At 40.5% G+C, this 27882-nt stretch overlaps 1 protein-coding gene across 4 annotated transcripts in view; it reads left to right on the top strand.

The window, feature by feature from the left end:
* The window catches only part of LOC128693299 (putative neural-cadherin 2), a 251714-nt gene that overhangs the window by 154605 nt on the left and 69227 nt on the right, over positions 1–27882 (top strand). For all 4 annotated transcript variants that reach the window (XM_070089515.1, XM_070089514.1, XM_070089513.1 and 1 more), the window contains exons 12-14: positions 11338–11508; positions 17899–18038; positions 23197–23542. In XM_070089515.1, the coding sequence (XP_069945616.1) occupies positions 11338–11508; positions 17899–18038; positions 23197–23542 (657 nt within the window). The remainder of the gene's footprint in view (positions 1–11337; positions 11509–17898; positions 18039–23196; positions 23543–27882) is intronic.

Below are 27882 nucleotides of genomic sequence, written 5' to 3'. Positions count from 1 at the left end.
TCTTAAGCTAAAAAAAGACATTTTCTTTCATAGTTGCACAATAATTATCACAATATTTTGAGGGTTAACTTAATAATAATAATAATAATAATAATAATAATAATAATAATAATAATAATAATAATAATAATAATAATAATAATAATACTTTTGCAAGTACTTGTACTATATATAGAGGCGTAGCGAACGTCAGTGACATACTACATTATAGAAAGCCCCTTGTTATGCAAAGCTTTTCAGGCAAATTAGGTATATTTTGTCCCAGGATGCGACTTATCAGTCGATTAACATTCAGGTACCCATTATACTGACAATAATAATAATAATAATAATAATAATAATAATAATAATAATAATAATAATAATAATAATAATAATAATAATAATAATAATAATAATAATATCTTTATTTACTACAAGTACATGTACAAGGTATGTAGGCCTAGCTGACATCAGTGACATACTACTATATAGAAAGCCCTTTGTTATGCAGAACATTTTAGGCAAATATTACAATATTATCCTGGGTGTAAAGGGGACAAAATAAACACAGCAGAAAAACTTTTGACTTGTATTATCCTTCACCAATTTAGAACAGAAGTATGTACACTATATACACTATGTACAACAATAGGTATTAGTGCACTATACGGTAAGCAAGGCAGAATAGAAGCCACTAGAGAGCAGACCGTGCTTCAACCAGCTCTACAATGGGAATGACAAGGGCAGACAGGTGTGTGGTACCCACAACACCTCTGCGATTGCCAAAACCATCTTCTCATTGGCTGGAACCTGGGTACTGGTTGAACGACGGGGCCCCATCATCAACCCTTAGTACCTGGTTTGCTGGTTGGGGAGATAGCATTTCAATGAGGGTGTGTACATGTGCCGAATAAAGGTTATGTACTCTTTGCATGCCACAGCAAATTAGGTCAGTTTTGTCCCTGGATGCGACCCACACCTGTCGACTAACACCCAGGTACAACACCCTTACAACCGGTGTAAGGAAACACGTCTGATGTTTCTACCCCTTCGCCGGAATCGAACCCAGAAGCTCACCGTGTGAGGTGAGAGCTTTTGCCACTACGTCCTAATGTTTTCCAGCCATACTGGGGATCGAATTGAGTGTGGGGGGATTCTTATATGCCAGATTCACTTTCCGACATAAATATAAAACAGAAATATACTTAGCTTCTGTTGATGGCTCAGACTTATTGCAGCCGCTGTTTAAGGAGTCTCCATCGAATGAGTTAATATTCCCACACCTGAGCTGTCGAATGGTTATAACGTAATTAAAATATGCCTCAAAGGAGCATATATATCCAGCATTTCACATTTGACTGTAAATATGCACCATGGTACTCATTGTTGTTGGGGCGTAGAACCCTTGTGTCAGCGGGGTCAGTTGGTGACCCCAGTCAAATCCCATGTCTACCTGTTAACTGCAGCTAACGTAAGACGACATGAGTATGACTGGACTTACCTGGAGAGAGTTCCGGGGGTCAGCGCCCCCGCGGCCCGGTCTGTGACCAGGCCTCCTGGGTATTGTAACTCAGTCTGTGAGGAGGCTTATGCACTCAGTGTGCATTGAATTGGTGCATGGTGCAATAACGCCTCAGTCTGAGCAAGTGCTTTTACTGCAAATTATCCACGACACCTATGGTGTTGCGGATCAAGACCTGTATAGTGTGGCGCTCAACGGTGCCTATCGTATTTTTGTCAAGTTGAGATCAGCTGAAGCGTATGAACGGCTGGTCGACAAGTACCAGGACGGGAGTGTGGATGTTAACTCGGCGATACGTGTTCGCCTCATCGATGTGTATCGGCACTATACCTGGGTGAAAGTCCGAAATGTACCATTTGAGGCGGACGAGACTGACCTGAGGAATGTATTTGAACAGTATGGAACTGTACACCTGGCGATGGCTGGTAAATGGGCGGATGGGGCGTACGCCAGCTTGCCGGAAGGTACGTTCATGCTCAAGATGACGTTGAGGCATTCCATTCCATCTTACGTCATACTGGACGCATTTAGGACGCAGGTAATGGTGTACTATGCTGGGCAGCGGAAGATTTGTAGGTTATGCGATGCATACGACCATATGGCGGCCCAGTGTGGGAGATGGCAGCGGAGACAGGAACCAGGTAGTGAGACGGAGAAAGAGTCAGAACTGGATGTGGGTCATGCTGATGAATCTTCTGTACGTGGAAGTGGCACTTCCTGGAGTGAGGAAGTGGAGCGTGAGCTGCCACTGGTGGGTACCAGCCCGTCTCTGCCACAGTTAGTGGGATCTGAGGCTTCTACCTTGGAGACCGGGGAGACTGCGCAGAGTGGCGAAGTGCGGGTGGAGGCAGACTTTCTGGGGAAAGAGGAGGAAAAATCCTTTGAGAAAAAGGGTTATGTGGACGACGTGAAGTTGGTGAGAAGTCCTGTGCAGAGTGAGGACGAGCAACTTGGAAGATGGGCGAATATGGAAGATGATTCGCCAGGAGAGGTGAAAGTGATTGAGGTGAATGCTGAGATTCACCGGGAGGCATCCAATGAGTTGGAGATGGATGCAGAGAGTGTCAACCATAAGATGGCGGCGACACAATCCGACTCGGATGATGTTTTGACCCCGGCACAGAGGCTGGGGAAAAAGTCGTAGGTAGATGTGGTACGTGGGAGCCCCAAAGGTACACCTGGTCCAGTGTTGGATCGGGGGAGGCCTAAAGTGGTCAGTGAAGAGAGAGGTGGCAGAAGTAGACATGCTCATAGTGTGTCAGTGAAAGGTGAAATGGGGCAGTGGGTGAAATCACATAAGTAGGTTTCCGGTGTATGACAGTGAATATTAATGGATTGTGTGGGAGTGAGAAGTGTCTGTGGGCACAGGGGTTTTTAAGGCGTTATGCTATAGACATTGTTTTTGTGCAGGAACATAATTTCAAGCTAGGACGACAATAAGAGGTGTATGGGTACAGAGTGTTTGTGATATATTCAGAGCGATTGAAGGGAGGGGTGGGAATCCTGATCCAAGAGACGAGCCCGTTTGTTGTTCTTAGGAGTAAAGGGGGGGGGGTCGTGTGCTACAGATAGATGGGTGGTGGAGAGGTGAGAGGATGGCAGTAGTATGTGTGTATGCGCTGGCTGAGAATGATGTGAGGGTAAAGAATGAATTTGTGAATGATGTATTGGCATATTATTTGAGGTCCTTGCCATCAGTGGCAATAGTTGGCGGTGATTGGAACTGTGTGGTGCGTAGGAAGGATATGGAACCGAGGGGGGCAGGGTGATTTTTGGCAGGTTTAGGGGATCTTTTGCGAGGTGTGGGATTGGGGGATATAGTTGGTGGTGGGGACTGCGAGGTTGAGCACACATTTCATAGTAGGGGTTATGCTGCACGGCTAGATAGGTTGTATGTGACAAGGGGTGTGAGGGTGATAAGGGTGCAGACGCTAAATGTCGTTTATTCGGATCATAGGGCGGTTTATGCGGATTTGAGTTGGGATGGTTTGCCTAAGAGATATTCGAGGTACTGGAAGTTGAATGTACGACTTCTTGGGGAGGGGGGTGGAGGGAGGGGATTTTGAAAGTTTGTGGGAGGACTTATGGGGTGAGGGTAGGGGTGCAGGCGATTTATTGGGGTGGTGGGATGGGGTTGTGAAGAGGAGGATAAGGCAATATTATGCACGAAGGAGAAAGAACGAGGCTTGCATGACATATGGGCTTCAACAGTATTTAGAAGGGCGATTGCAGGGTTGTTATGAGAGGGGTGCTGTGGTAGGTGTGTATCCCATGGAGGAAATTGAAGCATTAAAGCGGCAGATAAGAGACATGCACAATGACAGATTTGATGGGGCAAGGATGCAGGGTGGGTTGGAGGAGGCGATGTGGAGTGACAAGCCGTCGGCCTGTGTGTTAAGGGGCCAGTGGAGGCAATGGAGATTGATACGTTGGTAGTATATGAGAACTTAGGTGGGTACAAGAGGGGTCAGGTGTTGCGAACTACAGAGGGAATGAGTGGTTTTGTGGATAGGTGGTTTGGAAGATATTTGCTGAGTGTAGGAGTGAGCGGTGAGAATTTAGGGAGATTGGGAGGGAATGTACCTTTTGCGCTGAGTGGCAGTGATCGAACGGCGTTGGGTGGGGATATTGAAGAGGGGGATGTATGGAGAGCTTTGGAGGATATAGCAAGAGGTAAAACGCTAGGTATAGATGGGTTACCCTGTGAATTCTATGTGAGGCATTGGAGTGTTTTGAAGAATTTTTTAGTGAAACTGATGAATATGATGAAAAGTGAGGGGTGGATGGGTGAGTTGCAGAGTGCGGCAGTAGTAGTGTTGATTCCAAAAGGGTAAGGCTCCACTACAGTGCAGAACTACAGGGCGTTGTCGTTGCTATGTGCTGATTATAAGATATTCGTGAAAATCTTGGGGAATAGGCTGAAGTGCATGATAGAGTGGTTGCGAAAGGTCAGTATGGGGTGCCTGGGAGGACGATGTATGAGGGGCATGGAATAATAAAAGATTTTGTGGAAAGTATGGAGGGGGAGAATAAGGAAGGGGGAGGTGTCTTAGCATTTGATTGGCAGGCAGCGTATGATTGTGTGGAACGTGAGGTGCTGTGGTATATCTTATGAAGGCAGGGTTTTGGGGAAGAGATGGTGCGTTGAGTTGAGACTTTGTACAATGGGGTGGGTGTATATGTGTGCAGGTGAATGGGAAACTGGGAGAGTGGGGTTCAATTGGTAGGGGCATAAGGCAGGGTTGCCCCCTGTCTCAACTGTTGTTTGTTTGTATACAGGACCCTTTGTACAGGGCAGTGGGGAGATGTTTTGGGGTGGATCATGGTGTGGAGAATGGAAGGATGGGAATAATAGGGTATGTGGATGATACAACGATTCTAGTGAGAAGGGAGGAAAGTTTACATGAGGTGGAGGATGTGATTGGTGGTTTTGAAGGGGTTACAGATTTAAGAGTGAATGTGGAGAAGTCGAAACTATTGGCCTTAGGGAATTGGGTATGGAGGGCAAGCTGGAAAAAAGCTGTGCATTGGTGTGTGGTGGATAGACTAAAGGTGTGTGGGATAGTTTATATTGGGAATGCCAGGGAGGCATGGATGGTTAATTCTGGGATGGAAGTGGATAGGGTGGTGGGTAGGTTAAATGTTTTGCGACCAATGCATTTAATGATACATCAATGTGTAATAGTGGTGAATGTTTTGTTATATAGTAAGGTTTGGCATGTGGCTGCTGTATATCCGTTGGCAGGACCGGACATTAGAAGAATGTTAAAGAAGGTTTTTCGTTATATGTATGGGGTTCCGGGTGTGACTGGTTGGGTAGGAGTGTTGTTATGCTACCAGTCGCTAAAGGTGTATTGGGTTTAATAGATATAAGATTAAGGGTTAAGTGTATATATTTGAAGAGGGGATTTCTCTGAGTGGAAGGTCATGTGGGGAAGGGTGTGCAAGCATTATATGAGGAGACATGAAGGTGGTGGGTAGGATAAGAGATGAGAGTGTGTGAGGGTGTGCTGAGAGCTTTATTGTATGCTAGGGATCCGTCTAGGATACGGGTGGGTGTTCTGGAGCGTGTTGTAGGGGTTAGGGTGACTGCAAAAGCTGAGGGCATATACCCAATGTATGCATGGGGGGACATTTGGGTGAGGTTGCGGTTGGTGCGCATCAGACCACGAGTGAGGGAGGTAATGTTTCGGTTCCTTCATGGCATACTGCTGTCTGGTGTGGTGCTTAGGGAGCGAGGGTTGATGGTGGAGGACGTGTGTCAGGTGTGTGGGGATAGGGAGACAGCTTTCCAGGTAGTATATTTTTGCAAAAATTTGGAGTGTATAAGGAAGTGGTTGGGTGGGGTTTTGAGGAGGATGGGGGGGAGGGAGGGATCTCGGTATTAAGCGCATTGAGCTTAGATGTGGGAGGTGTGGAAGAGTCTGTGCAGCGTGCATTGGCGTACATAATATCGGATTTTGTTTTTGTATCATGGGCCATGAGGGGTAATGGGGATTGGGTGGTGCGAAAGGTCTTGGCGGCGACAATGTACAGAATGCTTAGTCGTAATAGGGAGATATACGGAAGTAGATGGGAAAGGGCTTTTCCTTAAGGGCATCGTAGCATGAATGTCAGAGCCTTGTTGGAGTTGTGAAAAAGGGGGGGGGGGTGCTTTGTAATTCAGGGGTTGCAATGGGCTCGTCTCAGAACTTGGGAACGTACGAGGTGTTCTTTGATGTGGTAGGAATGTGCAGAGTAGTTGTGGTGGGTGTGTTTAAGTAAGTTTGTGGTGGTTTGTATGGAAAAAAGTTGTTCCTATTTTGCATGGTCATGGCACTGAGATTTAATTCGTGCATGTGTTAAGGTGTGAGTTGGCCGGTTTGGTTGGGAGTGGAAGGATGGCATTTTGAGCAAGAAGCTTGTTAAAAGAAAAAGTATACGGTCCTACACAGGCAGTATTGTGAACTGGTTTACTGTTGTTTGTAATGGATATGTTAAATTTGGGATATGTCTAATGTATTATTAGGCCTGGTGGTTGTTTAAATACAAAGGACATGCGGGCGTGATAGTTACGTCGTGAACCAAATGTACTGATAATAATGTGCTATGTAACGTGAGTGTGTAATCTTTGTTATTTTAATAATGTGTTTAGTTTCTCTGTGATGAGATGTGGAGATTGTTATTTTGTCACCTTTATTATACTGTACTTTTTGAGGTGTTTAGTATTATGTCTTTGTATACAAAGTTTAATATACAATACTAATGAGTGTGCAATGAATTGGATTATATGAGAATGTCTTTGTATATAAAGTTTCATATACAATGTAAATAAGTGTGACATTCTTTGGATTATATTGCCTTTTGTGTTATAAGATACTGGCTGTATTTTATGGATATAATAAACCCACTTGTATGTTCAGGTGTGGGCTGTCTTTAGTTTAGTTGCATGTATGTTTGTGTTTGCTGGTTGGGCATTTTGTAGGGGGAATCACACATTTGCAGTTGAACGTGTGTTTCTTATGTACAAGTTTAGTGCTGGGATAGGGAATGTGGAATTGTTTGTTTTCATTATTTAATGGAACACGTATCTTTGTTTATGTAGCCTAAGTATAGCATACATGTATAATGTGTATTCTGTTTTTTTAAATAAAATATAAAAAAAAATCCATACGTCGCCACTTGATACTGGAGTGCCACTTCCCAACGTATCACAACACCTGAAACTAATTCTCTTTGCTGACGACACGACTTATGTCATCTCCCACCCAAATCTTGCCTCACTCAATACCGTTGTTAACGATGAGCTACTAAAAATATCAACCTGCCAATAAACTTCCACTTAACACTGACAAAACCTTCTATATTATGGTTGGTAACAGAGCAGGTGTTGCACAACTGAACATTAAGATCGACAACACTCTTATTGCTAGACATATACAACAGGCGTAGTGTCTAATCGACATGGGCCTAGAACAAAATGGTAACTAACATAATGAGGGAAAATACCTAGGCCTACACCTCGACAGCAACCTGAAATTCAGCACCCATATCCAACACATAACAAAAAAAAAGTATCCAAAACGGATGGGATCCTCTCTATGATACGTTACTACGTATCACAATCAGCCCTACTCACACTATAGTATTCACTCATCTATCCCTACCTCACATATGCCACTTGTGCTTGGGGATCAACAACATCAACCCACTGTAATAACCCAACAAAAAGCCGCAGTAAGGATTATCATGCAATCCAATAATAGGCAACACGCACCTCCACTCTTGAAAGACGTAAACTTACTCACTGTACAGAACATCCACACTTACTACTGTGCAACCTACATTTACAGAACCATAAATTCTTATATTAACCCTGAACTAAAACACTTTCTTGATAATTGTGACAGGACCCATAGGCACCATACCAGACACAAAAATCTTTATGACATTCCTCGTGTCCGGCTAAATCTATTAAAAAATTCAATGGACATAAAAGGGCCTAAAATCTGGAACTCCCTGCCTGAAAACTCTAGAACTGCATACTCAACCACCACTTTCAAAACTACGGTTAAAAAACGTCTTATCTCCCTAACACACCCCCATGGTCAGCTAACTACATGAAAACCACATCTGCTATTACTCGTATCATGAACACATCCAAAACAAAATGCTTACTGTCGATATATGTGATTCCCTATAATTTACATTTGCACTCGCCCAAATGACTGTAAACACAAAATTCCGAATATAGCTATCGCCTAATAAATCTTAAGCTAGTCTTAATAGAAACTGTGTATCGTGCAAAGACAAAACCATTCTCATTACTAAATTTAGAAATTGTAATATTCTTAAAAGTTTTGAACTACCTTACTATTGTAAATCTATTTAATCACTAGGCTCGAGTCTCCTTCAGCCAGAGAACAGTGTTTGTGTATATTTCGCCTGCTCTTGCGAATTCCTTGCATTTTAAATATCTCTAGTACGGCTAATGCATGCAGGGGATGAGATAAAAAGCTGTAAGCCTTCTCCCTGAAAGCTGGCTGCCTTGGATCAAAGTCTAGCGCAAGCTGGACTCCAAGACATTGTCCAGTGTGGGTAGATTGGCAAAGCACTGCGTACCTTGTTCCAAGGTTCGTAGGTTCGAGTCTCCTTCAGCCAGAGATCAGTGTTTGTGTATATTTCGCCTGCTCTTGCGAATTCCTTGCATTGTTAATATCTGCAGTAAGGCTGATGCATGCAGGGGATGAGATGAAAAGCTGTTAGCCTTCTCCCTGAATGCTGGCTGCCTTGGATGAAAGTCTAGCGCAAGCTGGACTCCAAGGCATTGTCCAGTGTGGGTAGATTGGTAAAGCACTGCGTACCTTGTTCCAAGGTTCGTAGGTTCGAGTCTCCTTCAGCCAGAGATCAGTGTTTATATATATATATATATATATATATATATATATATATATATACATATATATTTATATATTTATATATGTCGTGCCGAATAGGCAGAACTTGCGATCTTGGCTTAAACAGCAACGCTCATCTTGTCATATAGGACAAGTGAAAATTTGAGTATGCAATAATTTCGCCAAAATCATTCTGAACCTAACGATAAAAATATATTTCACTGTGTTTGTTTAGTATTAAATTACTGTAAACAAATCTAAAATATATTTAGTTGGGTTAGGATCAAATAAATTGCGCTTGTTATATTGAGGTTAAGTAAGTTTTCTAAGTTCCTTTTGGTGCAAAATTATAAATTTTTACATCAACATTTATGAAAAAAATATATCTTTAAACGTATAAGAGAAAATTTTAGAAAGGACTTAATTTTAAACGAGTTCTTGCTAATTGACCAGTTTTACATATTCGGCACGACACACACACACACACACACACATGTGTATATATATATATATATATATATATATATATATATATATATATATATATATATATATATATATATATATATATATACATATGCAATAAGATCACAGTAAACAGGTGATTTCAGAATATGCAAAACAACCACTGTGAAGGAATAGAGAAATTCCAAGCGCTTTCGTGACTACTCACATTATCAAGGAACAATGAAAGTAGAGCATCAAAGGAAGGTATATAAGAAAGCGCTTGGAATTTCTCTATTCTTTCACAGTGGTTGTTTTGCATATTCTGAAATCACCTGTTTACTGTGATCTTATTGCATTAATGGATACCACACGACACTTCAGAATGTTCTCGATAAGCTTTCCTAATCTTATATCTTTTGTTTACCTCTTATATACCTTCCTTTGATGCTCTACTTTCATTGTTCCTTGAAAATGTGAGTAGTCACGAAAGCGCTTGGAATTTCTCTATTCTTTCACAGTGGTTGATTTGCATAGATATATATATATATATATATATATATATATATATATATATATATATATATATATATATATATATATATATATATATATATATATATATATATATATATATATACAGGGTGTCAACAAAAACACTCCCTGATTTCAAACAGGTATAACATGTAACTTTATTGTAATAATCTTTCACAGTCAGTAGCTTCAGATGCAGGATATCATTCAGTATCATGTGGTATAGGGTAGCATTAAAGGCACTCAATGTGCGCCTCTCTGGTTGCTCGGCAAACATCGTTGCGATAGTTCAGTTCGGTCCCGACGCTCTGCAGCATATCTGGAGTTATCATGCGAACTGCTTCAGAGATTGAAATTTTCAGCTCCTCCAGGGTTGCAGATAGTGGTGGTACGTAAACTGTGCTCTTCACATACCCCCAAAGAGAGAAGTCACAAACAGGTCCTGTGACCTCTGCAAGTATCGTCACATACATGAACACTGTTCATGTATGTGATGATACTTGGAGTGTTCGCAGACTGTCATTTTTCGAATTGTTTTTTAAGAGGACAGGTTTCCCAAATATATAAGCATATTAAATATAAATCTAAAATGGTAAAAAAAAAATGTGATTTATTATATGTAAGCTTCTTACATTGTCTCGGCTTCAAGACAATGTAATATTAATTGCACACTAAATAATGAATATACAAATTAAGTCCAGTTGTGTAGATATTTCACTTTGCCATTATTAAACTGTCTTGTAGTTAGATAAGAGATAAGATAAGATTTCGTTCGGATTTTTAACCCCGGAGGGTTAGCCACCCAGGATAACCCAAGAAAGTCAGTGCGTCATCGAGGACTGTCTAACTTATTTCCATTGGGGTCCTTAATCTTGTCCCCCAGGATGCGACCCACACCAGTCGACTAACACCCAGGTACCTATTTGCTGCTAGGTGAACAGGACAACAAGTGTAAGGAAACGTGTCGAAATGTTTCCACCCGCCGGGAATCGAACCCGGGCCCTCCGTGTGTGAAGCGGGAGCTTTAGCCACCAGGCCACCGGGCCACAGCCACCAGGCCACCGGGCCATGTTTCATATTCATTTGATGTATATTTTTGCCTAAGGTTTTCGCAGATTATTAGCATTTATCAACACCCATGATGATAATATATCTAGTCTTGCTGCTTTCATTGTATGGGATTTTTTTAGCTCTCTCACTTCCTAGTTTATTGCTGGAATTTTCTGTGATCTTTGTGGTTCACTCCTTCCTTTCCGCCGTTCCCATCCTGGAACCTTGTATGATTCCTCAGTGAAAACCTTCATCAGTTCAATTAATTTCTTTCTTCAATCTTATTTCCAGCTCTCTCTCTCTCTCTCTCTCTCATTCTCTCTTTATCTATCTATCTATCAATCTATCTATCTGTCAATCGATCTATTTCACTTTTGCTCTCGCACTCCCGTAATTTTCCTTCTTGTAATCACAAACTGACATTTGCAGCTGCAGAAAGCGACCAACCTGACAGTGTTGGTAGGTGCGGCAGAGTTGAATAGTAACTGGATTGAAGATGAGGAGCAGCATATAGGACCTACGCCCCCACCCAAGGATGACAACAATGCTCCAGACCCCTCCTCGGCGGCGTCCCGAGCATCCACTACACTCCCTCTCCAGGTAATGTCGTACACACACGCGCTCGCACACACACACACACACACACACACACACATACACACACACACACACACACACACACACACACACACACACACACACACACACACACACACACACACACACACACACACACACACACACACATAATAATGGGGAGACCACAACTAGCCCTTGGTTCACCCAAAGATGTAGAGAGGCAAAAACTAAGTGCGTTAGATAATGGAAAAAGTACAGAAGACAAAGGACCCAGGAAATAAAGAAATTAGTCGAAGAGGCAGAAACGAATATGCACGCATAAGGAGGGAGGCCCAGCCCAGCGGCAATACGATAAATGACATAGCATCGAAAGTCAAGTCTGTTGTATAGCCACACCAGGAGGAAAACAACAGTCAAGGACCAGGTAATCAGGCTGAGGAAGGAAGGAGGGGAATTCTCAGAAACAACCAAGAAGTATGTGAGGAGCTCGACTTGAGATTTTAAGAAGTATTTACAGTGGAGACAGGAAGGACTCCAGAAAGTTGGAATAATAGGGAACACCAGCATGGAACACACCAATAAGTGCTGGACGAAACACACACAAACGATGAAGAAGTGAAGACACTGCTAAGTGAACTAGATACCTCAAACGCTGCGGGACTGGACACCAATATCACTGACATGTATAGTATGTGATGAATGGTTTGAAAAACCGACAAGTTGAAGATTGAGACACTTATGCAGCATATGGGAATCTTTATTCAGGAAACGTTTCGCCACACAGTGGCTTCATCAGTCCAATACAAAGAGGAAGGCGTAAGGAGAGGAGGAGAATGAGGTAATCAGTCCCTCAACCTGGAGTCGATGTGTTCAGTCCATCAATCTTGTAGAATGTACAGCATAGGGCCGTAGACGTGGCTTATATACTGTAGTGAGGTGACGTGAAGCAGATGGAGGCGGGGTCATAGTGGTACCATCCACTAGTCGAAGTAGGTCTTCGTCCAAAGGTTGAACAAGTGTTGAAGAATTCTTTGTAACAAGACCCCATGATGCTGCCGTGTCTGACAGTTGTGATGAATGGTTTGAAAAACCGACAAGTTGAAGATTGAGACACTTATGCAGCATATGGGAATCTTTATTCAGGAAACGTTTCGCCACACAGTGGCTTCATCAGTCCAATACAAAGAGGAAGGCGTAAGGAGAGGAGGAGAATGAGGTAATCAGGTTGAGGGACTGATTACCTCATTCTCCTCCTCTCCTTACGCCTTCCTCTTTGTATTGGACTGATGAAGCCACTGTGTGGCGAAACGTTTCCTGAATAAAGATTCCCATATGCTGCATAAGTGTCTCAATCTTCAACATGTATAGTATGCAAAGTCGTGGAGATTATCAGGAGGAAAGTGGTGGAGCACCTAGAAAGGAACAAGCTTATAAACGGCAACCAGCACGGTTTTAGGGAAGGAAAATCCTGTGTCACAAACCTACTGGAGTTTTATGATAAGGTAACGGAACTAAGACAAGAGCGACTGGGGTGGGTAGATAGCATTTTCTTTCACTGCAAGAAGGCCTTCAACACCATTCCACACAAGAGATTAGTACAAAATCTAGAGGATCAGGCACGCATATCAAGAAAGGCACTGCAATGGATCAGAGAATACCTGACAGGGAGACAACAACGAGTCATAGTACGTGACGAGGTGTCACAGTGGGCGCCTGTGACGAGCGGGGTTCCACAGGGGTTAGTCCTAGGACCAGTGTTATTTTTGGTATATGTGAATGAAATGACGGAGGGGACAGACTCAGAAGTGTTCCTGTTTGCAGATGATGTGAAGTTAATGAGGAGAATTAAATCGGATGAGTATCAGACAGGACGACAAATGGACCTGGACAGGCTGCCAGCCTAGTCCCACAACTGGATCCTGGAATTTAACCCTATGAGGCGCATATTAACCAGATAACTGCTGCAGCATATGGGCGCCTGGCAAACCTAAGAATAGCATTCCGATACCTCAGTAAGGAATTGTTCAAGACTCTGTACACCGTGTAGATCAGGCCCATATTGGAAGTATGCAACCCCAGTTTGCAACCCACACCGGGTGAAGCACGTCAAGAAATTAGAGAAAGTGCAAAGTTTCAGGGAAATCGACCTGACGACACTAGAGGACAGGAAGGATAGGGGTCACATGATAACGACATAAAAAATGCTGCAAGAAATTGACAAGGTGGACAAAGACAGGATGTTTCAGAGATGGGACACAGCAACAATGGGTCACAGTTGGAAGTTGAAGTCTCAGATTAGTCAAAGGAAGGAAGTATTTATTTAGCCGTAGAGTTGTGAGGAAGTGGAATAGCCTGGGAAGTGACGTAGTGGAAGCAGGATCCATCGTTTTAAGATGAGGTATGATGAAGCTCATGGATCAGGGAGAGAGAGGACCACTGAAGAGACGGAGCCAGGAGCTGTGACTTGACCCCTTCAACCACAGTTAGGTGAGCACACATTTCATCATCATCCTCGGGCATTGCTGATGTTGCAGGTAATAAGTGTGTGCCCATAAAATAAGGAAGAAGTGTGAATATCTAAAGAATAATGAATATATCTTGGTAGTGTGGTAAGTGACAGTAGTGATGCTAGTTAAAAGAACACGAGTGAGAGAGGATTAACTGAGGTACGACACCTCAAGACGGTACCCAAGGCCCCAACGCTGCCAGACATCACTACCAGGCATCACTACCAGACATCACTACCAGGCATCACTACCAGGCATCACTACCAGACATCACTACCAGGTATCACTACCAGAAACTGCTGCAGGAGCTACTTCTCGACCCCTATGTAGTACCTAATAAGCTGAATTTGCTGAAAAGGCCGAACTCCCTTAAAAATTAAACATTTTCAAAAGAAAAAATCAGAATGATTGCTATTTTTCCATTGAAAATAACTTAAAGATTTCTATTTTTCTATGAAAACTAACTTGAAAACCTCCTCTAACCTCATTTGAGCTAGAAAATTGAATTCACCTAACTTCTGCTATGTGTACCATAGGCCACTTTAAATTCTTTTAATATTACTGAAAATAAATGATATATACTAAATTGTTTTCATTATGCTAAGATTGAATTTGGCAGAGTTATAGCTGATACAGCCTTTCATTCTGGCTATTTGACAGATAACTGACTTGCCAAATAGACCTTACTCACCTGCTGAACTTAAATGGCACGACATAAATATATATATATGCAATAATCGCCAACAAGTGATACAAGATGCAAAACAACAGGTCTTTTGTGGTGCATTAAATACGTCAGTGAGAGCTTGCAATGTTGCAGAAATGAATAGGAAGTCCAAGCAAATTTGTTCAGGGAAATCTTCTAGTTCGAATGAGGTAGGGAGGTAGGAGGCGCCAGGTAGACCAGTTGCCTCATCCAGACCAGTGTCAAGTGACAGAATGATAGAGTATTAAAACAACAGAAAACAGCCTGTCCAAAAGTTCTGACAATGTAGCAATGACCTACCAAACATAACATTAGTGTCATGACAATTATCAAAATGTCGGCGTGACATCAATACAATATAAAAGACTTGAAACTCTGAGTATAGATATATCTGGATATTGTCTCAGGAAGATTCAGTAATATTAAGGAAACTGTTCTACGGCTGGCTCATTTAAAACAAAAGGGAGACATCTATGTTTTACCAAGAGGGAGACGTCTATAGTTTATCTGTCCCACCCAACGCTTGTACAGACGCTGTTCTAATGCAAGAAGGCAGGAAAACGTGCCTTCATTCCTTGTTGTCGAAATATGACACTTAAGACAGTCCAAAGCATTCATATAGTAGTCCAGCTTTAGGTTATACACGATGGTCTCGGTTATAAACGAGTTTGAATAATCCGAATCTATTATTATAATGAATGTTTATCATGTTTTCTAATTGCTGATTCTAAAATGTTTTTTTCCAGCCATGAAGTACAAGAAACTAGGACTCTGGCTTCCGACCAATTTGCGGGATTGTTGCAAATTTAGGTATGGTTGAATATCACATTTGATTCCTGAACTCTTCATATTGAATACCAATGTTGTATCAACCTAACATCCAGAAGTTTGTCAGTCCATCCTACATAAGATAAATTGCAGCTATTGCACCCAATCCTGTAAACACCTCTTGATCAAGGTAATCCTGACCATCCATGAATTCTTACAAACTACTTGTATTTTGAAAATTTTTAGAACATTCAGCAGGACATAAATTCTCATTGTATGGAAGAACCAGCACATTCTTGATCTGTGGAATTATTCTAGGTTCAGTTCTATGATATGTTGTCCTACATGCCAGCAAAGCCGTTTCTACAAACTCCTTATGGTAACAAAGTTTTGTAGCAGTATCGGAGAGTTTCTTAATTTCCTCACCATGAAAGTGGGCTGCACACTCGGTAAGCTCTCAGAAACATAGCGAGAAAGACACTCTTTTTTACTATTGTTTCATGTTGGAATAATAATGAATATATGAACACACATTAGTGGACCTCCTATATACTTAAACATTCTATCAACCCGGTGGATCTGAGCATCTAAGAATGGAAGTTATAAGTCCACTTCTTTCTCAAGGGTGAATTAAATGGACTACTCTAACCATGAAACAAGTGTCTTTCTCACTGTTTCTGTGAACTTACCTAATTTGTAGCCCAAAGTTTCTTAATGAATTAATTAGGTAAATCTTAGATTTTGCTACGAAACTACATTACCCTAAGGAGTTTGTAGAAACCGTTTTCCTGGCAGCTAGGAAAATTTAGAATATGACTGAACCTAGAATAGCTCCTCAGATCAAGAATGTGCTGGTTCTTTAATTCAATGAGAATTTATCTGACAGACTGAATGCCTTAAAAACACATACAAGTAATTTTTAACAGATCTTGAATGCTCAAGATTAATTTGCTCAAAAATTCACTTAAACTCTGTGTTTGCTTTGTATGCAGTAGTGGGTACAATGGCTACAACTTATTTGTAATTGGAACAGACTGGCAAACCTCTAGATGTTAGGATAACACATCACCATCATTCGGCATGAACAGCTCAGGAATCAAGTGCGATATTCAACCACACCTGAGTTTGCAACACTCCCACAAATTGGTCATAAGCCAGAGTCCTAGTTCCTTGTACCTCATGGCTGGAAAGAAATGTTTCAGAATTGACATTTACAAAACATGATAAATGTTCATTATAATAGTTTCAAAATACTCAAACTCAATTCATTATAATTCACACTACCATACATAACTTAAAGCTGGATTACTATATGAATGCTTTGCATTGTCTTAATGGCATAAATCCACATTGAAGAAATAGGGCCTGTATTAGACCAGCATCTGCTCAAGAGTTGGGTGGGATAGACAAACTATAGACGTGTACCTCTTCATAAACCATAGATGTCTCCCTTTTGAATTAAATGTGTTGGCCATAAACCCATTTCCTTAATATTACAGATTTTTCCTTAAATAATTTCCAGACATATCTATATTCAGAATTTAAAGTTATTTATATGGTATCGAAGTCTGACCGAATTTTTATAATTCTTATGTTCACTAGGTCATTAGTACATTATCAGTGTTTGGAGGCTGGTTGTCTTCTAATCCTTTAATACTGTATTTTTCTGGCACTTGGCACTAGTCTGCCTGGGATAACTGGTCTGACAGGCAAGTGGTCCGCCTGGTGTCTCCTACCTCCCTACCTCTTTCAAGCTAGAACGTTTCCCTGAACTAGTCTTCTTGTTCTTTGGACTCATATTATTCGCCTGTTCTGCGAATGTGGTGCCGAATATTTAAAACTGGTCAGTTAGTAAGAACTCATTAAAAATTAAGTCCTTTCTAAAATTTTCTCTCATTCGTTTAAAGATATAACTTTTTCATTAATGTTAATGTAAAAATTTATAATTTTGCACCAAAAGAATCTTAGAAAACTTACCTAACCTTATTATAAAAAGAGCAATTTATTTTAGCCTAATCCAACTAAATATATTTTAGATACGTTTACAATAATTTAATACTAAGCAAAAACAATGAAATATATTTTTCTCGTTAGGTTCAGAATGATTTTTGCGAAATTAATGCATACACAAATTTTCGCTTGTCTTATTAGGCAAGATGAGCGTTGCTATTTAAGCCGAGATCGCAGTTTTACATATTCGGCACGATATATATATATATATATATATATATATATATATATATATAGAGAGAGAGAGAGAGAGAGAGAGAGAGAGAGAGAGAGAGAGAGAGAGAGAGAGAGAGAGAGAGAGAGAAAGAGAGAGAGAATGTGTGTGTGTGCGTATCTTCGTGGTTGAGTTTGAGCTCAACATGATGATGATTTGAAACACATCCCATTCTTGACTTAAAGCTTGAGTTCTCATCCAATCAGGTTGTGGACACCAACTCGACCTCTCTAGTGACACCACGGCTGACACAGTCTCCCGTTTGTCACACACATGAGCCGGAGACCTGCACACCCACTTCCTGCCTTAACGGTGGGAGGTGTGTAGCCTATCCCAGTGGAAGCAGGTAATGCCATGCATATTCAAACAAAGACAAGAGTTGTATGTTTAATGTCACATTTAGTTATCACATACACAGGTTTTTATTATACTTCTCTCAGGACGCCATCTGTAACTGAATTGTATTCCAGTGAAAAAGTAGTGAGTGAACGGGTATCATGCATATTTTGTAGGTCGCAACGGGACTCTGCCAGAGCGAGCCTTTTTTTTATTTTATTCAGATTCCTGTGGAGGAATTGAAGCCGAACTACCTGGAATTGCAATAGAACAAAGTTCTTCAAAATATATAGAGAGCATTTGAAATTCTTTTTCTTTTGGCAAGCATTGTTTTATAGCTGACCACCCTAATCTATAATTATACATTATAATCAGAGTGAGGAGGCTTTCTTTGGGCTAGCGTAATACTCTAATACCTCTAATTCCTTTATATAAGAGGACTTAATGTGAGAATTTTTCTAGCCTCGGAAGTATATTATGTAAGGCTTCAGTCTCAACATTATTTAATGTATATTAAGGATTAACACCCTCAATCAGTTTCTCAGGATGTTGGGTAAACTAAACTGCCATGGCGTAAGTCTCTCTCCATAGTTATCAAACCACCCTAGTACTGCAGCACCATCCGTTGTTACTGTTTGGGCTGAACTACATGTAACATAATGTAATGTATAGCAGCATATGTTTGAAAGCCAACAAATTTCTCAAAAGTAACAGTGATGTGGAAAATTGCATTTATCTGAATGTAACTAATTATGTACATAACAGTAAATGATAACAAAGATAATTATTATTTATCAATGTTACATAGACAAGTAGGAATCTGGGACACCTAGGTCGCAAAAAATGTCCCCCTTCGATACCTACCACTGTCATAACCACAAGTTGCTCTGGACCTATTAATTAAATGAATTATACATCAGGAATTCTGGTAAATATATAAATTTGTAGACTGTATATTAAAAAATGATTATATATAACCACAATTACATAACAGAAGGAAAATATATCTTAATATCACTCACCAATTTGACTGGATATTAAGTTGTATCATACTCAGAAAAACCTCACTAACTAAATTTATGAAAACACTTGCCAGAATTATACACAAATCTAGAGAGCCTATCTGAGGTTCCTGGAGCTGTCTTGTCCAATCGTCTGATATCTCAAGTTATGCAGGAATGCATGTCCAACAATTTCGCCTCCTATTTGAGAGGTGTCAGCCCAGTTTCAACCTCTAGAGCACGAAAATTCCTTCCCATCACACCAACGTTGTACACAATTCAAAACCAAGATGGCGAGTCTCGTCTGCGCAGACGCAGGCTTTCCGTTTTCTATGACATAAATATTATTAAATACAGTATGGCCATCTATTTACATATAAATACTGAATTTCTGGAAAATATATACAGTATTTTCCACAAGTGATGCCATAATCATTCACTGAAGTGACTTACGCCTTTCATCCGAATCTGTGAGGTAATTGCTATGCAATCCCCGAACTAGCATGGTTGTCGTTGTAATATGCTGGTGAGTGGCCTGACACAAGACCAGTGATTGCATTATGATTTTGCCCTAATACGAGGAAAGTGTCACTAGTATTTGACATTGTCTTGCTGTAGTGAATTGTTCTAGGGCATTAGTCATTTAGATCTCGCAGTGAGTTGACTCCGGACATAATTTTATTAACCACATATGATAAATCCCCACCATCAGAATCATTAGTTTCTACAACTCTGATTGTTTAGCTTGTCCTTGTTCTATCTAGTAGGCCAGGCTCAGCTGCAACGCTAATTCTAGCTGCTTCACATCACTTCTGCATAAAGCATGCTTATGCTTTATGCTTGAGGGAGTGAGCACCTACCAAGGGTGATGTGCTGATCACGTTAACACTACCTCTATTGTCGTTAGTATTCGCCTGTATTCAGCTGAAGAAGTCTTTGGTGGAGACGAAACGTTTCAGCAAGAAAAATCCCCAAGTGTCACATATGCATCATAATAGGGATCACTGTACATTTTTCCTGCTAGTCAATATAGTGTGATGTAACTCTTTGCATTGCACCTCATAACTCTCTGAACTTATTCTGCGCGTGGCAGTCAAACTAACACGTAATATTTATATATTATTATATACTATATATCTTTTCTAACGTAACATAATTGTAACATAATATTTATACAAGGCATATAGAGTTTTCTAGTTCACTACTCGTTTATCTTATTATTATTGATAATTCACTGCATGAATACATCTGATAAGTTGTTAATGGAGAGTGCTACAGTTCATGCTTGATCATTCTACAGCTTCCTGCTGAATTCGCAAAACCAAAAATGAAAATATAAACTTAAGTGTTTATACTATCTTACGATCATATAAAACAATGAAGATGTAACTAAAACCATTATATGCTGATTATCTTGGCAGCCACCTTGATCTTTTGCCATTTATGAAAAGTGTTAATTCCCTTCTGCTTATTTTTGGTATAAATATTTCATTCTGCATATTCGCCTTTGAGAGAATCACTCGAATCGGAAAGATTTTATCTACTTAAAATAGCAAGTTATTTCCTCTTCTGTGTTTCCCCTCAATCTCCATTTGCTTTACGTGGAAGAAAATTGTCTCTTATGTTTGAGTTTTGTCCATATTTTGTCCTGTCTCTTTATCCTTGGTCAGCATTATGATTCTTTTTTCCTTAAAAAACTGCCTAGTGCACGCACTACTTGCCCTAGGTTGCAACGCTCGACCTGTGTGTAGTAACCAACTTTTTTTTTATGAACATCGAGTAGTTATGGGGATTAAACTAATTCCATGTCTCATTTGTCTAGTCTCAACTACTGTACATTTAAACTTATGTATAAAGAGTGCTTCCAGAATTTCTTAGTCTAGGTCATTACTCTTCCTGAATCATTTGCGTCATTATAGTCCTGATATGCTTCAATCAATCAATCAATCAATCAATCAGAATCTCAGGTAAGACCCACAAGTGGGTGAGCGGCGAAGTGGGGACAGACGAAGAATGACAGGTGAGAGGAACGCCCGAAGTCGTAGAAAATGAGCCGGGGCAAGACCCAGCAGTTAGGTATTGTAAAACATATAAAAGCGAGGAAAGAGCAGAAGAAGCATCTGCTGAGTGCTGGATGCATGCTTAGTTCTTGAGTTTGGAGATCTTGGTGACGAGAGGGCACCAGAAAGGCAGGATGATCAGTTGGAGGTGGAGTAAGGCAGCAGTTTCAAGGGGATTGGTCGATGGATTCAAAGGTATCAGCTTCATGGTGATTGGTCAAGGAGATTTTATTTCTGGTCGGTGGTAGATGAGCCGTTCTTTAGGCTTTTGTACCTAGATTTTGAGATGTGTAGAATATGTATCTTGCTTTGCTTGTTTTGTAATTCTACGTTTACAATGGCCAGAAATTCGGTGATGGTACATTTTTTGGCAAGGAGAAATAGAATGTTATGTCAGTCCATCTAAGGTATGGAGGAGGTTCAACTTTTTTGTCCTCCTTCATTTCTTCTGATTGTTCTTCTTGTTGGAGTGGATGGGGTGTGGCTTCTGATTGGTCTCGAGTAATGGCGGTGGAGGCTTCTGGTGGTTCAAGTGAACTTGTTGATTGGTCGACTTTAGTGGAGAGGTGTAATGTTGGTGGAACAGCAGGGTGGGAGGCGGTGGTCGGGGCAGCAAGAGCGGTGGCGTCGCTGGTTGTGGAAGGTGCAGGAGCAGTTGCTTGGGTAGAAGAAGATAGGTCAGCAGGAGTAGTGATGTTAACGACGTTAGGAAGAATCCGGATGACGTCAGCTGAAGATGTAGAGTCTGGGAAGACGAAGGCTGGCATGTTGTTAAGTCGGAATAGTTCGTTAATGGTGGTGCTGAACGTGCCTGGGTTGGCTGCAGTCGCAAGGTGCGCATACGCGGCTCCCTTGGAGGGAGCCGCGTCCTGAAGTGTAGCTTGTGTAGCTATTGTGTAGCTTGAAGAATTTTCTTGGTATCAGACTGCAGTCTTGTTATGGCTGCATATGGCGGCGGTTTGGGGCTGCTCTTCTTAGCTTCTTCTTTGATCTTCTTAGAAAGCACCTCCTTCTGTAGTGGGCATTTGGCTGCCTCGCAGTTGAGGCAGGTTGGAGTGGCATTGGTGGTGGGACATGCTTTCAAATTATGACCGTCCTTTCCGCAGCTGGGACAGAATTTCTTCTTTTTAATGGGACAGTCAGTCATCGAGTGGTGGTAAGAATAACAGTTCCAGCAGGGTGAGGCATGAGTGAAAACGTTCTGCTCGATGTACCATGGATGAATATGGTACTAGGAGATGACTAGGCCATCAGAAAGCGCTTTGGTAGCCATATCGATGTTGCAGAAGGTGAGTTTGACCATTGAAGAAGCGTTTGGAATTTTGGTAATGTTGTCAATCAAGGCCCAAGTGCTTTGTTCCTCGATAGAGGTCTTCAGGTCAGCAGTTGATAGGGAAGTGATCATCTTGTTCAACCGCTTCACAAAAACAGAACGCTTTGCCAGCAGGAAATGTGAAAGAGAGACGCTGAATTGTCGGTCACTGAGTGTCTTCACTGCGATGAAGAAGCTTCATTATCGTCAGTACAGACGACAATGAAGGAGTCTTTCAAAGAGTGGATAGCTGTAAATTTTACCTGCAAGCAGGTCTTTACAGAGGCAGCTAGGGCAAGTTTGGTAGTCACTGATAGCTCCACTGGACGGCTTAATCTTTACACAATGAGCAAGCAACGTGAAAGAGTAAAGGCGATGACTAAAGAACAGAAATTCCCTTCCCCAAAGTGGAGCGTAGGGTGACTGTAAAGATGAGTCACAGCTTCTGCGACCGCAGAAGGCGAGGTCTACAGAAATATGCTCCAGTGTCTCCAGTTTCTGTCTGTGAAACTTTCTGACCCTGTCTGCCCTGTCAAGTCCTTTAAGTATTGTGTATTTAGTAAACATATCTCTTATAGCTCTTTGATCCACTAAGGTCATCCTGCTCAAACCATACCCCCGTGTCATTACGATTTCTTGAGTCATCCTGCTCGTTTCTATAAATTTCTCTTCCCAGTCTCCTTGCACTTCTCCACAAATTCTCCAATTCTTTTACATAATCATGTCTATGCACCAAGCTGTAACTGTGATTATATGATAAATTTGACATATATCGTACATAGAGTTTCACTTCAGGTGTGTGTGCCCTGGCGCGTCTTGGGGTTCACGGTGTAAAGTGCTGGCGAGAACCTTCTCAGGATCTGGGTGGGTGTGGGTTGATCCTCTCCCACTTTGCCTCCCCACCACCCTATCAATCCGCCTCCTCACACAACGCCCGAACGCCCTCATCCTCTATTCCGGACCACTGGCGCCGGCGTCTCAACGCCAACACGCCACGCCGACACCCATGATCGCTCTGCAGATCGTCAATGGGCTCCCGCAACTGCTGGTAGAAGGAAGAGGAGGTTCACTTAGGCTCAGGATCAACACAACACTTCACGATGGAGATTGGCACTCCATCCATCTCTATTTCACCTCTCAGGTAACACCGATTTCATTATCGAAGAACAGTATAGTTTTCTTCGTATGTTATTTGTGAATATTTATCGTGTACGTAAGTTGTCAATGAAAGTTTTTTGTTGTCATTAAAAGTACTTTACGTGCACCTTTTACTCTCATTGAAATTGCTTTCCATGTAACATTTTTTGACTGAATATTTTGTGTACATGTAAGCTGTCTCCAAGAGCTTAGTACGCACGTATGCTGCTTGTGATTCCATTGTGTGCACGAATTTTTTTTATGAGTGCGTTGTGTGTATGTATGTCTATGTTTTGTGTGCATGATGTCGGCGAATGTTTTATGGAAATATATTTTGTGTATGTGTGCTTTACGTGTTTCTGTATTTTCTGTGAGGGCTCTATGTTGTCGTATGGTGTCTGTGAGTGCTTTCCATACACCTTTTTTGTCTGAGTGGTTTACATGCACACATTTTATGTTGTATGCGAGTGTTTTTGTGCATGCTTGCTTCCTGTAAGTGTTTTATGTTCACATATGTTGTCTGTTATGATTTTCTGCGCGTACTTTCTCTGAGAATTCGTCTGTGTTATGGTAAAAACGTGAGTGTTTGACTCTATTCATATTCATATAGTTTATTTGGGCATGATACATAGTTGTACAAGGAATTATAGTAGTTGGGTGTACATGCCAAAAGCCCCTTGTATGCAGAGCATTATGGGTTTATAGGTTTGTTCTTGAGTGGATAAATGTACAGTTGGGGAAGAAAGGTTCCCCGACTCTCTGCGGTGTATCAGTGACATCAGGCAACTCAGACTTACTAAACAGAGAAGAAAAGCCTAATTTCATGAATAAATGAACGTAGCTTGTAACGATGATGGTGACTGACAAAATTAATAGTCGGTTCTTTCTGTGCATCAATACAAACCTTACTGTAGGAATGCAAACATGAATTAATTACCGTTTGGATATGATATCCAAAATTATGAGACCATAAATATTATTTTAAAAGATGACCAAATATATTGAAAGGAAAGTGTTATAATGAGAGACCTGTAATCGTCATACATCAGTTATATCTCCTGATGCGAGTCATAATGATTTTGGACGGCTTGAGTGAAAGTGTGAAGCTTAAGTTTATTTAATTATGCTTAGCAGAATATTGGTGATTCGTTCAACATATAATTCCATAAATATCACTCGTTCGTGGTTACAATGCTATATATACTGCTTGTGGAGGCTAGTACACCAAACGGGGAGGAGAATGAAATAAGCTCTGAGGCACATACACCATCGTATATCCTCGGATCACGCACCTAGCTCTGCTGGGTGCGTGATTCTTGTAGGATTGTATGGTCCAGTGGGTTAGAGCGTCGTGAACGACGCTGGGAGAAAATTCCCTAGAATTTTCCCTGAAGCAAGTTTATTCTTTTCTCTGAGGATGAGGGTCCCTATAACAGTTCTAGTGGTACCTCCCTACATTAATATATATATATATATATATATATATATATATATATATATATATATATATATATATATATATATATATATATATATATATATATATATATATATATATATATATATATATATGTCGTGCCGAATATGTAAAATTGGTCAGTTAGTAAGAACTCATTTAAAATTAAGTCCGTTCTAAAATTTTCTCATATACGTTTAAAGATATATTTTTTTCATTAATGTTAATGTAAAAAAAATTAATTTTGCACCAAAAGAATTTTAGAAAACTTACCTAACCTTATTAAAACAAGAACAATTTATTTTAGCCTAACTCAGCTAAATATATTTTAGATTTGTTTACAGTAATTTAATACTAAACAAACACAGTGAAATTTATTTTTTTCGTTAGGTTCAGAATGATTTTGGCGAAATTATTGCATACACAAATTTTCACTTGTCCTATATGGCAAGATAAGCGTTGCTATTCAAGCCAAGATCGCAAGTTCTGCCTATTCGGCACGACATATACATATATATATATATATATATATATATATATATATATATATATATATATATATATATATATATATATATATATATATATATATATATATATATATATGTCGTGCCGAATATGTAAAACTGGTCAATTAGCAAGAACTCATTTAAAATTAAGTCCTTTCTAAAAATTTCTCTTATACGTTTAAAGATACATTTTTTTCATTAATGTTAATGTAAAAATTTATAATTTTGCAAAAAAAGAATCTTAGAAAACTTACCTAACCTTATTATAACAAGAACAACTTATTTTAGCCTAACCCAACTAAATATATTTTAGATTTGTTTACAATAATTTAATACTAAACAAACACAGTGAAATATATTTTTTACGTTAGGTTCAGAATGATTATGGCGAAATTATTGCATACACAAATTTTCGCTTGTCCTATATGGCAAGATGAACGTTGCTATTTAAGCCAAGATGGCAAGTTCTGCCTATTCGGCACGACACTCACACACACACACACACACACACACACACACACACACACACACACACACACACACACACACACACACACACACACACACACACACACACACATATATATATATATATATATATATATATATATATATATATATATATATACAAACACTTATTTCTGGCTGAAGGAGACTAGAACCTACGAACCTCGGAACAAGGTACGCAGTGCTTTACCAATCTACCCACACTGGACCAATACCTTGGAGTCCAGCTTGTGCTAGACTTTGATCCAAGGCAGCCAGCTTTCAGGGAGAAGGCTTACAGCTTTTCATCTCATCCCCTGCATGTATCAGCCTTACTAGAGATTTTAACAATGCAAGGAATTCGCATGAGCAGGCGAAATATACACAAACACTGTTCTCTAGATGAAGGAGGCTCGAACCTACGAACCTTGGAACAAGGTACGCAGTGCTTTACCAATCTACCCACACTGGACCAATACCTTGGAGTCCAGCTTGTGCTAGACTTTGATCCAAGGCAGCCAGCTTTCAGGGAGAAGGCTTACAGCTTTCATCTCATCCCCTTCATGCATCAGCCTTACTAGAGATTTTAACAATGCAAGGAATTCGCATGAATAGGCGAAATATACACAAACGCTGATCTCTGGCTGAAGGAGACTCGAACCTACGAACCTTGGAACAAGGTACGCAGTGCTTTACCAATCTACTCACACTGGACCAATACCTTGGAGTCCAGCTTGCGCTATACTTTGATCCAAGGCAGCCAGCTTTCAGGTAGAAGGCTTACAGCTTTCATCTCATTTCATCCCCTGCATGCATCAGCCTTACTAGAGATTTTAACAATGCAAGGAATTCGCCTGCTCATGCGAATTCCTTGCATATATATATATATATATATATATATATATATATATATATATATATATATATATATATATATATATATATATATATATATATATATATATATAATGTCGTGCCGAATAGACAGAACTTTCGATCTTGGCTTAAATATCAACGTTCATCTTGCCATATAGGACAAGTGAAAATTTGTGTATGCAATAATTTAATAAATATGTCATAGTGTTTGCTTACGTGTCTTTCTAAACCAACTTGTCGGTATTTATTACCAAGGTTTATACCAGTTTTTAAACTGCAACATTAACACCCCTCCTTCAGAGTGCAGGCACTGTACTTCCCATCTCCAGGACTCAAGTCCGGCCTGCCGGTTTCCCTGAACCCCTTCATAAATGTTACTTTGCTCACACTCCAACAGCACGTCAAGTATTAAAAACCATTTGTCTCCATTCACTCCTATCCAAGCCCCTCGCACACAAAACCTCCTTTACCCCTCCCTCCAACCTATCCTAGGCCGACCCCTACCCCGCCTTCCTTCCACTACGGACTGATACACTCTTGAAGTCACTCTGTTTCGCTCCATTCTCTCTACATGTCCGAACCACCTCAACAACCCTTCCTCAGCCCTCTGGACAACATTATTGGTAATCCCGCACCTCCTCTTAACTTCCAAACTACGAATTCTCTGCATTATATTCACACCACACATTCCCCACAGACATGACATCTCCACTGCCTCCAACCTTCTCCTCGCTGCAACATTCATCACCCATGCTTCACACCTATATAAGAGCGTTGGTAAAACTATATTCTCATACATTTCCCTCTTTGCCTCCAAGGACAAAGTTCTTTGTCTCCACAGACTCCTAAGTGCACCGCTCACCCTTATCCCCTCATCAATTCTATGATTCACCTCATCTTTCACAGACCCATCTGCTGACATGTCCACTCCCAAATATCTGAATACATTCACCTCCTCCATACTCTCTCCCTCCAATCTGATATCCAATCTTTCATCGCCTAATCTTTTTGTTATCC

The sequence above is a fragment of the Cherax quadricarinatus genome, chromosome 28 (assembly GCF_038502225.1).
Source record: "Cherax quadricarinatus isolate ZL_2023a chromosome 28, ASM3850222v1, whole genome shotgun sequence".
Lineage (NCBI taxonomy): Eukaryota > Metazoa > Arthropoda > Malacostraca > Decapoda > Parastacidae > Cherax > Cherax quadricarinatus.
Note: the sequence above shows the minus strand (reverse complement) of the source record. Positions and strands in the feature narration are given on the sequence as shown.